At 46.7% G+C, this 17,014-nt stretch overlaps 1 protein-coding gene across 1 annotated transcript in view; it reads right to left on the reverse strand.

Annotated features, from left to right (window-relative positions):
- Positions 1-343: 343 nt before the first annotated feature.
- The window catches only part of LOC310632251 (vomeronasal type-2 receptor 26-like), a gene marked incomplete at both ends in the record, with an annotated part of 28,634 nt that continues 11,963 nt past the window's right edge, over positions 344-17,014 (reverse strand). The window contains 4 exons of the mRNA XM_083349323.1: positions 344-1,248; positions 2,265-2,394; positions 3,314-3,532; positions 16,222-16,513. Coding sequence (XP_083205449.1) covers positions 344-1,248; positions 2,265-2,394; positions 3,314-3,532; positions 16,222-16,513 — 1,546 coding nt within the window. The remainder of the gene's footprint in view (positions 1,249-2,264; positions 2,395-3,313; positions 3,533-16,221; positions 16,514-17,014) is intronic.

Here is a 17,014-nt window from a genome sequence, read left to right on the forward strand (position 1 = left end):
CACATTCTTATCAGACAACAGTTTACAAAAGAAAATTACATGAAGTACGTGTAGTTTCACAGACAGGATATGGTTATCCCAATCATCATCTGCCTTAAGGACAAGAATATGTTTGCTTAAACAAGGACTTTAGTACATTCCTCTTGAAGACAGTTACCGGGGAATACGGGCAGTTACGCTAACAGGATTATGGTTTCCTTGATCAGTGTCTGTTCTAAGGACTAGAATACATTTGTTTCACAATTATTTTAGTATATTTCCTCTTCAACAGGGCTGGGTGATTTGCAGGTGTCTACTGACTTAACTCAAAGAAGAATCTAAATGCAGCCAATCCCTGCATTGGTTAGATATTCTTGTTTCTTGTTATATTCTCTCTACAGTTCAGACTGGGCCTCAGTAGGATAATGTAGCATTTGGGGAAAAAGATAAAAGCCAAAAGAGCAGCTCCAGAAGCCAAAATGGAGAAGATCTCCACGGCCACCATAGACTTCCCTTTGGTGCTGAGATAGGTGGGGATGAAAGTGATCCAAACACTGCAAAAGACCAGCATGCTAAAAGTAATGAATTTGGCTTCATTAAAACTGTCAGGCAATTTTCTAGCTAGAAATGCCATTGTGAAACTTATGAGGGCCAAAAAACCCAGGTAGGCAAAGACAGTGTAAAACATTAATGCTGAGCCTTCATTGCATTCTAAGATAATCTCTCCAAACAAGGAATGGAAGTCCATGTTAGGGAATGGTGGAGAGGTTACCAGCCAGGTGGTACAAAGAAGTACTTGGACCAGAGGACAGGCTATGACAATGGAGTTGGTCAGTGGTTTCCCTAAGAGTTTCCTTGTCCTGTTCCCTGGTTTAGTGGCCATGAAGGCCAGCACCACCATGACAGTTTTTGCCAACACAGAGGAAACCGCAAGAGAAAAGAGAATGGCAAAGGCAGATTGTCGGAAGAGACAGGTGAACCTTCTTGGTTGACCAATGAAAAGGAAGGAGCAGAGGAAGCAGAGCAGGAGGGAGACCAGGAGGATGTAGGTGAGATCTCGGTTGTTGGCCTTGACAATTGGTGTATCATGATGTTTATAAAAAATCACCAGGACTGCAGATGTGATCACCGAGGGAAAAAGAGCAAGAAAAACTAAGGTGTATCCCAGGGTCTCTTCATAGGCAAGAAAATGGATCTTCTTGGCAATGCAATGGTCTTTGTCCTTGTTGGGATATTGATCGTTTGGGCAGGGTTCACAGTGAGCAGCATCTGAAATGAAGAATCGTTCTTTAAGGATCTCGGGGGGGGGGGTCTGCCATGAGCATTATCCTTCCCACAGAGATGATATGGCTGTCCTCTTCCTGCTGTGGCCAATCCTCAAAAGGAGTCATGAAAGGAACCACTGGACAATTTAGGGGGCATAAAAAAGGGCTAATCATCCTTTGTTCATGATGATCCTTGGGATAGGTTAGTAAGAGAGAAGGATTTCTTCAGCTCCAGCTTCCTGATCAATCATTGGGAATTTCCACGATTACTGTGGCTCTTAATCTGAGACTGCCAACAGTTTCCCCCCCCCCACTTTATACTGGAAACCCCAGAACATTGATAGATCTCTTAGAGAGGAATGCTGCTGTTTTGTTTAGGTGTATATTATAGGCTAGTTATCCTTGCTTTAAACTCTCTGCTTTGTACTTCAGATCTCCCTCAGTCGTTTCTTGCAGGGATAGGTTCACAGACATAGGTAGACAAAGATATAGATTGAGGGGCCCTTGGTGCTCTCTGAGCATGGTGGTTTTCTTGCAGATGTTTCATTATCCAACTAGATAACATCTTCATCAGTGTTAGGATTACTAGCACTGTGGATGTTACCTAGACTGGGTAATTAAACATCTGCAAGAAAATAACCAAGACCCTCATTTCAACCCTGTGCTACAAATATTATCCTTTATTGATTGATATAAATTCTCTATTTTCTGTAAAATTGATAGTGCTGGCAGAAGAAGCACATCCTAAATAATAAAAAAAATGAAACTTTAACTGCACACCCCACTCTTTTGGGAAAAGGTTGGATGTTGGTTTTTCCGATTGGATGTTACAGTAGGAGTGGAAATGCAACTCGGGGAATCACAAATTGTGCCCTGAAACTACCATGCATTAAGTTTCTATGGATCAGGAATTATGAGTGCATGCCAATCTTACCAAAAAGGACAAGAATGCCAAAAAATATTTTGTTCTAATGAATGCCTTCCCCGATCTGGAAGATCTATGTTTGAAATCAGCTCTACCTGTCTGATTAGAAATGGTCCCTTCTGGACAAGTGTCACATTGGTAGCAACAAACTGTTTTAATCTCTGGAACCCTTTTCCTCTCTCCAGCCTGGCACCTCTTCATGCCACACCTGGCAAAGGGCTTCTTCTAAGAAAGAAAAGAAAAATGTTTGAGATTGCCTAAGCAATAAACATCCTTCATTAACTCATTTCCACATTCCTATTTCCATTCCATTTTCCTATTTCTTTCTATAAGGTAAAGGTAAAGGTTCCCCCGCACATGCGTGCTAGTCGTTTCCGACTCTAGGGGACGGTGCTCATCTCCATTACAAAGCCGAAGAGCCAGCGCTTGTCCGAGGACGTCTCCATGGTCATGTGGCCAGCATGACTGGACGCCAAAGGCACACGGAATGCTGTTACCTTCCCACCGGAGCGGTCCCTATTTTTCTACCTGCGTTTTGACGTGCTTTCAAACTGCTAGGTTGGCAGGAGCTGGGATGTGTAACAGGCGCTCACTCTGCTACGCGACACTCGGGATTCCACCCGCCAAACTGCCGACCTTCTGATCGACAAGCTCAGCGTCCTAACCCACTGAGCCAACGCATCCCTTACTCTTTCTATAGTATGTCACCAAATGAAATGGTTCACCATTGTCTGCCAGAAACCAGGAACAGCTCCTGGAGGATTCAGGCACTTCCAACCCACCAATGGATGCTGGAGATTGGAACTGGGATCTTGGGTTGCAAAGTTAGACTCATGACATGGAGCCACAGCTTTTCTAAAACAAAGAATCATGAGGATCCAACTAAATGGAAAGCATCTAGGGAACTCATTGCTGTATCTCCTGACTACATCCTGGCTTTCAAGCAGACATTCTTCCCAATCCCAACCGTTTGTGGTTTGACACAAATCAAACCTAAATTCTGCTACATCCAAAGCAAGTTATTCACCAAATGACTTCATATTTTCTGACTCAACTGATCTTTTTTCAAGTTAGAAGGATGTTATACATCCTGGAGGAGAGAATGAATCTATTCCTGAACTTACAACATTTCCTTGCAGCTCACCTTTGTGGCCCAGACAATGGCATCAGAGTTTATGGTGAAATCCTTGCCTGAGGGAGCCCGAGGATCTATTTTCCCAACTTTCATGGGCACAAAAGATTTATTGAGGAGGAAAACCCAGTTGAGAATATCAAAATGAGCAGAACCCAATGCATTTTCTGAGAAAGAGACTTCGTCTCCAGCACTGTTGTTGAACTGAACGGTCCTCAAATAGTAAAGAATCTGAAAGAAAAGAAATCTTCAGAAATTGGAAAAATTGGCTGAGAGCTACGCATGAAGTATCATGTCTTCTATCATTCTTTCCTCTGGTGCTGCAGTGGTTAGAATGCAGTACTGCAGGCTACTTCTGCTGACTGCCGGATGTTGGCAGTTTGATTCTCATCAGTTCAAGGTTGATTCAGCCTTCCTTCCTTCCAAGGTTGGTAAAATGAGGACCCAATATACTGATTCTGTAAACTGCTTAGAGAGGGCTGTAAAACACTGTGAAGCGTATATAAGTCTAAGTGGTATTGCTGTTGCTATTACTTTGTTGGCAATCATCTTAAGACATTTATTTATTTATTTATTTTATTTTGGGGACTTATATGCCGCCCTATCTCCCGAAGGACTCAGGGCGGCTAACAACAATAAAAAACAACAATACAAAAATTAAAAAAGAATTAAATAACAGCCCCAAAATAAATTAACTACACAGTTAAAAATTAAAACATATTTAAAAACCCATTGTCAATCCAGGTCAGCCTGATGGAAGAGGAAAGTTTTGAGGTCGAAAGGACCGGAGGTCCGGGACCATCCGAAGCTCAAGGGGGAGTTGGTTCCAAAGGGCTGGTGCTCCCACAGATAAGGCCCTCCCCCTGGGGGGTCGCCAGCTGACATTGTCTGGCCGATGGCACCCTGAGAAGGCCCTCTCTGTGTGAGTGCACTGGGCGATGGGAAGTCGTCCCCGGCAGCAGACGGTCCTGCAAATATCCCGGGCCTAAGCCATGTAGGGCTTTAAAGGTAAGTACCAGCACCTTAAATCTCGCCCGGAAGACAACTGGTAGCCAATGCAGCTCACACAGGAGGGGTGTAATATGGGAGTATCGGGATGCTCCTATCACTACCCGCGCGGCCGCATTCTGCACCAGCTGAAGCCTCCAGGTGGTCTTCAAGGGCAGCCCCATGTAGAGAGCATTGCAGTAATCTATCCGAGAGGTAACAAGTGCATGTGTGACAGTACGTAGGGCATTTCGGTCCAGATAGGGGTGCAACTGGCGCACCAGGCAAACCTGGGCAAATGGGGGTATGTCTAAGAACCTAGAGGAGTTGCAATGATGAGTTCCAGTCAATCAGGAGTAATATCAAAATTTTGACTTCTCCTCCATGAAAGAGAGAGCATTATCATTGGACCTTTTCATCATGGCTTCTTCTACTCTAGTTTTACCAGAATGATCCCTCATACAAAGATCTTAATGCCACACTCCAAATTTCATTCCATAGTTTTGCTCCTGTGATACCTGACTACATGCATTTTAAAATGTTTCCCTTGGCTCCAGGTATTGTAAATGACAGGTGCATTTTAGGAGTGATTAATTTCTATCACAACCACGTAAAATTGCACTAACTTTCTCTAACTACTACTCAAAGAGAGCAGAATGCAGGAACCAGGTCTGGCCAGGTGAAGCCACGTGGAATGAACCAACTGCCATGATTTGTCACGTCACCATCCAGAGAGATTCAACCTTTATCTTTTGATGCAGCAGACCAGTAAAAGAGGGTCATTAGCCGTTGTTCTACCCTGTTCTTCCACAAGACCCTAAGAAAGTGAAGCCTCTCGAAAGATAACACAGACCATACATTAATCCAAAATTACAGACCCATATCACTTCTTAACTCGGACTACAAGATATTTACATCAATTATAGCGGAACGATTGAAACGATTTCTGAATGATTTCATACACGCAGATCAAAATGGTTTTCTCGCTAAGAGACACACTAAGCACAACATTAGAATAATATTAGATACATTGGAGTACTATGAATTACATAGCGAACAACAGATGGCATTACTTTTCTTAGACGCCCAAAAGGCATTTGACAATGTTAAATGGTCTTTTTTGTGCCAACAGCTTAGCTTTATGAATATGGGTGAAAAATTTATAAATATAATTAGGGCAATTTATGACAATCAGGAAGCAAAAATAATTATTAATGGGGAAGCATCTAGCAAGTTTCAAATTCAAAAGGGAACACGGCAAGGCTGCCCCTTATCACCGTTGCTGTTTATATTGACTCTTGAAGTATTAACGAGAACTATAAGAAACGACCCAAAGATAAAAGGATTAACCATTAAAAAGGAAACCTTTAAATTGCAAGCTTTCGCGGACGATCTAGTTTTTATTATGGAGGATCCATGTCAGACGGGACCAAAGCTATTGGAAGAATTATCTAAATATGGTGAGGTTGCCGGACTGCGAATAAATAGAAATAAGACCAAGATGATTGTTAAAAATATGACCAATAAACAAAAAGGTAATCTGGCCGAAATCACGGATATAGAAATAGTCAAGAAAATAAAATATTTAGGGATTAACATTACGGCTAGATGCACTTCACTCAAAAAGGATAATTATGATAGTGTAGTGAATCAAATAAAAGGTGACCTGGAAAGATGGGGAAACCTAAAACTCTCATTATTGGGAAGAATCGCTGTCATTAAGATGAATATTCTGCCTAAAATCCTGTTTCTGTTTCAGAATATCCCAATTCAACTCAACTCTAAATTTTTTCGAAATTTGGATAAATTATCACTAAATTTTATTTGGCAGGGGAAAAAACCAAGAATTAAATTGAAATATTTACAAGACACGAAGGAAAATGGGGGTTTTGGATTGCCAGACTGGGAATTATATTACCACGCCGCGGCCCTGAGCTGGATTAGAGAATGGGTAATCTTGAGAAATAGAAGACTATTAACTTTAGAGGGTCACGATTTGCAATATGGCTGGCATGCTTTCCTATGGACGGAGAAACAAGGTCTTTTCTCGCATTTTCAAAGACACCGGATCAGGCAAGCGCTACTCAATACTTGGAAAAAAATTAGATCTCACAATTACACCAAAATACCGGTCTGGCTATCCACCCTTGAAGCGATAGTTTACCCAAATCTGTTTGATTTGGGTAACATAATCTCATACAAGGATATTCTGAATGAGGAGGGGGAATTGAAACTTAGGAATGAACTAGAATTACAAGGTATAAAACTCGATTGGTGGGCCTACTTACAAATCCAATCGAGATTTAGGAAGGATAAAAATGAATGGGGGATATATACCTCTGAAACAGCATTGGACAAAATATTATTGGGACCGGACTCTAAACAAATAAGGAATTTTTATAAATTACTTTTGGGATATAAGCTGTTTGAAGAGCAAGTGAAAGACCCCATGTTGATCTGGGCTAACAATTTAGGACATAACATCGACCTAGATACTTGGCAAACAATTTGGGATAGGAATAAAAGGATAACACTGGCCTCATCGTATAAAGAAAATTTATTTAAAATGTTTTACCAATGGCATCTCCCCCCAGCCCGCTTAGCAAAAATGTACACAACAGTATCTCCCAAATGTTGGAAGTGTTCTGAAGAGATAGGCACATACTTCCACACGTGGTGGTCTTGCAGTAAAACACAAAAATTTTGGAGAATGATTTGGATTTGGCTGAAAGAAATATTGAAACAAGATCTGGAGTTTAGTCCAGAACTTTTCTTGTTGGGAATCACGAAAGAGAAATATCCTAAAGATGTGCTATACTTAACGATCCATATTATCACAGCAGCTAGAATATCATTTGCGCAAAAATGGAAAAAGAATGAGATCCCAGGACAAAAAGAGGTTATTAGGAAAATTTGGGATTGCGCTGAAATGGACAGATTAACTTTGGAATTAAAGAATAAAGATCAATCAGACTATTATAGAATTTGGAACAAATTGTATCTTTGGATGGATAAAAAGAAAGGTCTCTATTAGGTTTTACAGACTAGCTCACTGTTTTAAATATTGTGGTATTTCACCGATTTGTAATCTAAGTGTATTTAAGTGTATTTTTGATGTACATATATACATGTATATATATATATATTTAAACATTGTAGACAAAAAGGTTTGTCAGCTCGCTGGTACTGTGTCCAATGTTTTTAAATAATAAATTTAATAAAAAAAAAAGAAAGTGAAGCCTCTGTTGGGCCTTTCTAGCCACCTGGGTTGTGTTAACTTTCCAGGTCAGATCTTCACAGAGGTAGACTCCCAGAAATTTAAAGGAGGAAACTCTCTCTACACAGTCCTCCCCGATGTAAAGTGGGGCAGGTTCCTCCTTTTTTCTCCGTAAGTCTAAAACCATCTCTTTTGTCTTGCCAATGTTTAGGTGCAAGTTGTTGTTACTACACCATATGGATAGTTTTTGTACCTCCGCCCTATATGCTGTGTCATCCCCACCTGTAATAAGACCCACCACAGTTGTATCATCTGTGAACTTGATTATCGCAGTGGATGGGTCAGATGATACACAATCATAAGTGTATAAAGAGTACAGGTAGGGGCTAAGCACACATCCCTGTGGCGTGCCGGTGCAAAGCTTCAGGGGGGTGGACAAAGCAGAGCCGACCCTCACTGTTTGTAACCAATCCCTAAGAAAGTCTTGAATCCAATCGCAGATGGCGGGGGAGAATTTCAAGTCAGTCAGCTTCTCGATGAGAATGCTCGGCAAAATGGTGTTGAAAGCCGAGCTGTAGTCAACAAAAAGCATCCTGACGTAACTTCCAGGCTTCTCGAGATGACTTGCTACAGAGTGTAAAGCAGTAGCTATGGCATCGTCTGTCGACCTATTTCCCCTGTAGGCAAATTGATGTTTATCAAAGTCCAGTGGGAGGCATGTCCTAAGATGTTGGAGAACCAATCTTTTGAAGCATTTCATGACTACAGACGTTAATGCAATAGGTCTGTAGTCATTCAGGCACTCAACTGCAGTTTTCTTGGGGACTGGGACAATGGTAGCTGCCTTCAAGCACGATGGTACACATGCCGTTTGCAAGGAGATGTTAAAAATCCTTGTCAGGACCCCTGATAATTGATCGGCACAATTCCTGACCACTATCCCCAGCACCCCATCTGGGCCTGCGGCTTTGCTGGGATTCACAGCCTTCAATACAGCTCTCACTTGGTGTTCACACAAGGTGAGTGGCTGAGAGTCAGAAGGCCGGCCAGCAAAGGCTACGGGGTCTGGTCTTTTATCCTCGTAGTGGGCGAAGAAGATATTCAGCTCCTCAGCCAACGAGGCATTGGTGTTTGCCATGCTCCTCGTGCTGCCCTTAACCAAGTGCTGCAGTCCCTGCCATACTTGCCTCGGATCGTTGTTTGCTAAATGGTTCTCCACCTTTTCTTTGTATAGTTATTTTGCCATCCTAATGCAATCTTCTGAGATTTGCCCTGGTCTCTCTGTATCTGTTCTAAACCAGCCCTCTTCTCGCACCCCTAATCAAAGGAAGAGTCTGGAAAGCGTCCAAGATCAAAAGGCTTCTGCCAAGTTTTAATTACACTGTTACAAAAATACAAGAGCTTGACTTCTCAAAGAAAAAGTTGCTTTCAGCAACTAGCCCCTCCCCAAACACTTCTTTTATAGAGAGCTCAGGGCGTGGTCTCCCTGTGCCTCCTCCCGAGGAGTCCCATAGCCTTCCTTTGTTTGTCCCTGCTCGTCTGCCTCCTGCGTCGGGCGTCCTTGAACAGGGCCAGCTGTGGGTCATCATCCTCCGCACTCTCGGGCTCACACAGCTGAGAAGAGGTTCCCGGCTGAGGACTCTGCAAAGTCTCCAAATCATCATCAGCCGGTTCGTTTCCCTCCTCCCCCACATCTGAGTCCTCCGATACATCGGACCCGGCTGTCGGGCCCACAGGCTGGCCCTGAGTCACAACACTATCCCGCACCGCAGGGCCCTTCCCCCGGGTCTGCCGATCCGGATGCGGTCGGGATGGGAACTGTTCGTGAAAAGCAGTCACCAACGCAGGGGCATGAACGGCGGTCGCGTCTTCCCATGTGAAGTCCTCCGGCCCGTACCCTTTCCACTCGATCAGGTACTGGAAGCGACCTTTCAGCCAGCGGGAATCCCTGATGCTGGCGACCTCGTACTCGGGGGTGCTGTCGCCATCACGAGGTCCTGATGGGGGAGGTTCCGCTTGGCGAAGTGGACAAGCCGGTTGTTCGGGGACCAACAAGGACCGATGGAAGACGGGGTGCACGCGCAGGGAACGTGGCAGAGTTAAACGATAGGCGACCGGGTTGATGACGGCCTCGACTGGGAACGGTCCAAGGTAACGGTGGTCCAGCTTCCTCGCCGGCCGAGTGGATGGTAGGTTCCTGGTGGACAGCCAGACCCGATCCCCCACCGATAATGGAGGCGTATCCCTTCTCGACCGATCGGCGAACCTCTTGTAGTCGGCCTTGGCCTTCTCCAGCTGCCGTCGCACCAACCGATGGATCGCCTGTAACTCCGCCATGAATTCGTTCGCTGCCGGCTCCGGTGAGTCCACGGGAGAAAGGGGGAAAAACCGAGGGTGATAACCCACATTGGCCAAGAACGGTGTCATCTGCGTGGAGGTGTGCTGCGAGTTGTTAAAGGCAAACTCGGCTATGGCCAAATAGTCCACCCAATTGTCCTGCTGCAGGTTAACGTAGCAGCGCAGATACTGCTCCAAAATGCCGATGACCTTCTCGGTACCCCCGTCGGTCTGAGGATGATGCGCGGACGAGAGGCAAACCTTAATGTCCAACGCCCGCATCAACTCCTGCCAGAAGCGGGCTGTAAACTGGGCCCCCCTATCGGAGACGACTCTATCGGGAAGGCCGTGCAGCCGGAACACCTGTTGGATGAACATGCGACTAGTGGCGCGAGCTGACGGTAAGCCGCGACAGGGGATGAAGTGCGCCATCTTGGTCAACATGTCCACCACCACAAACACTGTCGTGAAGCCGGAGGATGGGGGTAGATCCGTCAGAAAGTCCATGGACACAGCCCCCCAGGGTCTCTTGGGCGTTGGCAAAGGCTGCAGTAAACCAGGCGGGGCCCCTGTCGCTGACTTGGCCTGCCTGCATGGGACGCAGGAAGTGACATAAGACTGGACATCGTGTCGGACTCGGGGCCACCAGAATGTACGGGAGACCAGGTTCAGAGTCTTGAACAGGCCAAAATGCCCCGCAGCCGGGTTATCATGACATTGGCTGAGGACGAGTCCCCTGAGTGGCCCTCCTGGAACATAGAGCCGGTCACGATAATACAGGAGTCCATCCGTGACCGACCAAGGCGAATCTGGCCCCACCTCTTCCTTCCGCTGAGCCACCCACGCCTCCTGCTGCTGCGCCTCCCGGATCCGAGCCCGTATATCCACCGGCTCCCGCACCGCAGCAAAAGACTCGACGGGGATCACGGTCCTGGGCGGAAGCTTGTCTTCCACTCGGGTGTACTCGGGCTTCCTGGACAGAGCATCCGCTCTCTGGTTGTGCCCGCTTGGTATGTACCGCACCCGGAAGTCAAACCTCGCAAAGAAGAGGGACCACCGGATCTGGCGTTGGTTCAAATTCCGAGCGGTCTGCAGGCTTTCCAGATTCTTGTGGTCCGTCCGGACCTCGATTTGATGCCGCGCCCCCTCCAGATGATGTCTCCAAGCCTCGAACGCCGCCTTGATGGCCAGCAGCTCCTTCTCCCAGATGGTATAGTTGCGCTCCGAGGGATTCAATTTCCGTGAGTGATACGCGCAAGGGAAAAGGGTACCGTTGGGCGTCGCTGCCTGAAGTAACACGGCCCCAATGGCAATGTCGGAGGCGTCCGCCTCCACGACAAATGGCCGTTGCGGGTCAGGATGCTTCAAGATGGGCTCCTTCATGAAGGCGTCCTTCAGAGCTTGGAACGCCTGTTGTTCGGGGGCGTTCCACTGGAACCGAGTCTTCTTCTGCAGGAGCCGGGTGAGGGGGGCTGTCAAGGCAGCAAAGCCAGGGATGAATGTCCGATAGTAGTTGGCAAATCCAAGAAGTCGCTGAATATCCTTCACGCGACGCGGGGGTTGCCAACTCTGCAATGACTCAACTTTACTCGGTTCCATGGCGATGCCCTCAGGAGAAATGCGGTGACCCAGGAAATCAATGGTCACCTGGTAGAACTGGCACTTCTCCAACTTGGCAAACAGCCGATGATTCCGGAGGCGCTGCAGGACCTGACGGAGATGCTGATGATGCGCTTCACGCGACGGGGAGTAAATCAGGATGTCGTCCAGGTAAATCACAACAAACTGGTCCAACAGATCCCGAAAGACGTCATTCATAAAATGCTGAAACACAGCGGGGGCGTTGGTCAGGCCAAACGGCATCACCGTGTACTCGAAATGTCCATAGCGAGTACCAAACGCCGTCTTCCACTCATCACCCGGCCGAACCCTGACGAGGTTGTAAGCTCCACGCAGGTCCAGTTTCGTGAAGATCTTAGCCTCCCGGAGTCGGTCCAAGAGCTCGGGGATGAGGGGCAGCGGGTAGCGGTTACGCACCGTGATAGCGTTGAGTTTCCGGTAGTCACAGCAAAGCCGTAACTCGCCCGACTTCTTTTTGACGAAGAGCACGGGCGCAGACACTGGCGAGGACGAGGGCCGGATGAAACCACGAGCCAAGTTCTTCGTCAGGAAGTCCCGCAATGCAGCCAACTCGGGCTCCGACATGGAGTACAAACGCCCCACTGGGAGAGGCGCATCAGGGACTAGGTCAATGGAGCAGTCGTAGGGCCTGTGCGGGGGTAATTGGTCCGCCTCTGACTCGCTGAACACGTCAGCAAAGTCGGACAGTTCGGGAGGCAAGGAAACCCCTGAGGAACCCTCCACCTGGCCGGCACAGATATGGCGGGTGTGGTCCACGCACTGCAAACTTGGGAAGGTGACCAAGTTCTGAGACCAATAGATCTGTGGATCATGCGCCCGGAGCCACGCCAGTCCCAAGACCACGGGGAAGTGCAGATCCGAAGTGACGTAGAACTGAATGGCCTCCACATGGGTACTGATGGCCATACACACGGGTTGCGTGGCGGCCGTGATAGGCCCGGACAGGAGCACTCGACCATCGATGGTCTCCACAAGCATGGGCGGATCCACTGGACACTGGGGAACAGCCCATTTGGCCACAAAGGCCGAATCCATAAAGTTAGTGGTAGCCCCAGAGTCAATTAAGGCATGGACTGGAATCCCCTCTGACTTGCCAGGGAGGATCAGACGTGCCTCCAAAATCAAATGCCGTGGAGGTTCACAGGCACCGTTGGAACGGCGTCGCTCGGAGTGGATGTTGTGGGTCGCCCGATCTTTCACACCGTCTAGATCGGGCTCGGGCCGTTTCCCGATAACAAAGCAGGGGACTTTCTCAGGGCAGGCTTGGTCACTGACGCCCGCTGACGCTTCTTTGGGCAAGAAGCAGCCAAATGTCCAGGGTCCCCACAGTAAAAACACAACCCCTCCGATCGTCGTCTGTCCATTTCCGTCACCGATAGACGGGACCTGGCGGCACCCAGCTCCATTGGCTCCTCCCTCTGGACCGGGGGCTCACGCACAACAGGGGCGGCAGGGGTCTGTGGGGTGGCACGGCGACTCTTACGCTGCTGCAGCCGGGCATCGATCCGCAGACAAAGATGGATCAGCCCATTCAGGTCTGAGGGAATGTCCACGCGGGCCAGCTCATCCAACATCTCCTCTGACAAGCCATCCTGAAAGGCATCCACGAGCGCAGCCTCATTCCAGGCGGAATCCTGGCTAAGCAGCCGGAAATCGCTGATATAGGCCTGTAGAGGGCGCTGACCCTGCCTCAAAGCTTTCAGGCGTCGGGTGGCCGTCTGTGCCTTAATCGGGTCCTCGTACATGAGGCGCATATGGTCACAAAACCCCCCAAAGTTATCCAACAAAGGGCTAGGCTGTGCCAACAGAGGCGTGCCCCAACGAGCTGCATCTCCCGACAGAAGGCTCAACACGAATCCCACCTTATCTCGGTCAGTGGGGAAATCAGCTGCTTTCACGCTGATATAAAGCTGGCATTGTCCCAGGAAGGCAGGAAACAGTTCTGGATTACCAGCGAATTTATCCGGCATAGCTATCTGACATTTCCTCCTGGGTGGGGGGGCAGCATGTACCTGAGCCTGCAGTTGTGCCACCTGAGTGGCCAGCAAGGTGAGTTGCTGGTTGAGCTGGACATTCTCGGCAAGAAGCTGCTCCATCGTAGTATTAAGGGGTGGGTGGCTGAAAGCAAACTGTTCTAAACCAGCCCTCTTCTCGCACCCCTAATCAAAGGAAGAGTCTGGAAAGCGTCCAAGATCAAAAGGCTTCTGCCAAGTTTTAATTACACTGTTACAAAAATACAAGAGCTTGACTTCTCAAAGAAAAAGTTGCTTTCAGCAACTAGCCCCTCCCCAAACACTTCTTTTATAGAGAGCTCAGGGCGTGGTCTCCCTGTGCCTCCTCCCGAGGAGTCCCATAGCCTTCCTTTGTTTGTCCCTGCTCGTCTGCCTCCTGCGTCGGGCGTCCTTGAACAGGGCCAGCTGTGGGTCATCATCCTCCGCACTCTCGGGCTCACACAGCTGAGAAGAGGTTCCCGGCTGAGGACTCTGCAAAGTCTCCAAATCATCATCAGCCGGTTCGTTTCCCTCCTCCCCCACATCTGAGTCCTCCGATACATCGGACCCGGCTGTCGGGCCCACAGGCTGGCCCTGAGTCACAACAGTATCTGTCCCTGTCCCTTGCCTTAAAGGCAGAATCCCGGGCTCTCAGGAGTGTTCGTATCTCTGCAGTCATCCAGGGTTTACAGTTCCCGTAAACTCTAATGCACTTAGCCGTTGTTACGCTATCAGTGCACGTTCTAATATAAGAGAGTACGGCATCTGTATATGAATTTAGATCTTGTTCTTCAAATATACTCCAGTCAGTGGTTTCAAAGCAGTCCTGCAACTGGCTGAGAGCACCCACTGGCCTCTTGAAGCATCTCACACAAATGCACGAATATTGCTATTTTTCTCTTGAAGGAAAAGTCCTCTTTCTGATGTTCACTCCTTGAAACCTAAAATCTTTCCTCTATGGATCTTATGGACAACTGGTTTGGTTTACTTCTCTTTTCTCCCCTCTATCTCTTTTCAACAAAACCATGCACTTAATTCATATCATAGTTTGCAAATAATTGCCTATTTACTCTGTACTGAGTTGCATTCACATGTTAGCATGTGGACATTTAATCAGCCATTGAAGAAATGCATGTGGGAAGCTTCCTGTCTAAAGATTTGAGGACTGGATAAAAAGTCATACAAATTACCTGCCATGACCAGACTTTTGAGATCCTCTTTCCAAGCCTTGACAGGGCTGGTTGTGGTCCTGAACCATACATTGCATGCAATGCATGTGCCAGAGCATAAATGGCATTGTAGATATTGTAACTTTCACCTGTCATGCCTATTTCAAATACATACGTTGGCAGATTCTGCAAATTCTCCTTTCCGGTGCATGCTTTTTGCTGGTGTGGAACAATTTCATCTGGTTTGTAGAATTTGCATTCAAAGACCCTTTCCCACCATTGCGGGAGAAAGACGTCCTCTTGTGGGTTCAGAGGGTCTAAAGACAGGACGAAATGACGGAATTCTGAGATATCCCCAGTGTGGTCTCTAAAATGCAAAACTCCATGGAAGGGATTTATATCTTTCAATAGGTCTTGGGATCCCACCATACTAACTTTCCAATGGGAAGTTAAGACCCAAACTTTGCAAAATGATGTTTTTGTCAATTGTTCATGAACATTCATTACCACCAGTACATTTGTAATACTACTGGAATCTCCCAAGAGAATAATCACTTCAGCTTTAGACCAGGTCTTGAAAATATGAAGAAATTTCAACTTTGTATAAACGAGAAAATCCAATTTCAACTTTTCAGTGAAGGCCAGACAGATCTCCTTTTTCTCGAGCATTGGCGTCAGAGTTGAAATAAAATGTTCTCCATCATCACCTTCAGGAGCCAGAAGCCCAACCCAGTTCCACCGGAAATACAGGAGCAGCTGGACTATACCCACATACTGAGGAAATTCCTTGGGATTAATACGGAGGAAGGATGGATAAACTGTTCTCTCTCCCTGTGAGAACTCAAAGCCAACACCAAGCTGGAGAAAATGAGAATCTTCTTTCAAAGATAATGTAAAGGTTGATGTTGCCTTTAGGGGGTCAACATTGTGTGGCTTTTGCCCCAACCATCAGACTGGCTCACTTTGAATGGCAAGTTGAAGCTTCTTCCCCTCTTAAGAAGAGCCATCAGTTACACTTTTTGACTGGTTGTGATATGTCAGAAGACAAGAGAAGAAACCATCCATCTGATTCAGAGAATAAATAGTACTAAAAGGATGGCTACCCTTTTATCAGATATAAACTAAGAGTCTCAAACTCATGATGTGCCCCCCAAAACATGAGCCTTGGTGGAGCAGTGGGCTAATGCCTCCTTAAGTAACACCAGCTGCCTGCAATTAGTGCAGGTTTGCGTCCCACCAGGCTCAAGGTTGACTCAGCCTTCCATCCTTCCCAGGTAGGTAAAATGAGGACCCAGATTGTTGGGGGCAATTAAGCTGACTTTGTAATAATGCCGCTGGGGGGCGGTGAAAGCCCTAATAAGCAGGCATATACATAGAATGAAGGCTATTGCTAAGCACATTGATTTGTGCTTTAGATTGTAAGCCGCCCTGAGTTTTCGGAGAAGGGCGGGATATAAATGGGATTAAAATAAAAAATAAATAAAATTTAAAAAAACTACCTTTAGTTTCATTGTTGGTTTATCTATGTGCTTCTGATCTTTGTCTACTCCATAATTGTATCTAAAGAGGCCTCCTTACCTGTGAGACCTTGTAGATGCTGAAGATGGAGGCCATCTGCCTTGAGGATTTGGAGCTGAGACCTCCAATGACAGAGAACAGAGTGTCCTGCCTGTCACATTGATAACCTGGAACCGTTCGGCCTCGTGTGGAGAGCAAGGAGAGGCTGATTAAGGCAATCTTCCTCTCCATCTGGTGATTGTCATAGATGAGGAAGCCAATTGTGATGTTGGGAAGGAGAACCATATCCTTGTTCACCTCTGTGACTGCAAACACCAAGGCCAGGATCTGCTGGTATTTCTTGGGCCTGATTCTATAGTGAGAAAAAATAATCGGGGAACATTACTAAGAAAATCACAAATGCTGTTGGAGTATGATTTGGTCTTTTGTGATATTCTTCTGACCAAACTCCCAAGTTTCATTGGGAATGGATTTTTTTAAAGGATCTTCCTTAAATAAACTGTCCATTCAAATCACAGATCATTTTATGCACTTCTATTATCCCTCCCTTCCTCCTTTTGCTCTGGTGACTGTAATCCTTCCTAATTTTTCCTCTAGCAGTTATCCATTTTGTTCTCTCTTGGATAAGTTTCTTCAGGACAGGTAACCATTGCACAAAAGTCCAGTGGTAGTCACAGTGTAGATTTCCTAAAAGCCATTGTTCGTGAGCACTGCTGGTTCCATAACTGAGTTTTGCTTTTGTGTTTTTTTATTATTTTATTTTATTTTTTTATTTACCACCCATGTTGTTTCCAACAACTCATATCTTGCACTGTAAAAGATTGTGTTTGTATTTGACTTATCCACCATGACT

The sequence above is a fragment of the Vipera ursinii genome (genome assembly GCF_947247035.1).
Source record: "Vipera ursinii genome assembly, chromosome: 1".
In the NCBI taxonomy this organism is placed as follows: domain Eukaryota; kingdom Metazoa; phylum Chordata; class Lepidosauria; order Squamata; family Viperidae; genus Vipera; species Vipera ursinii.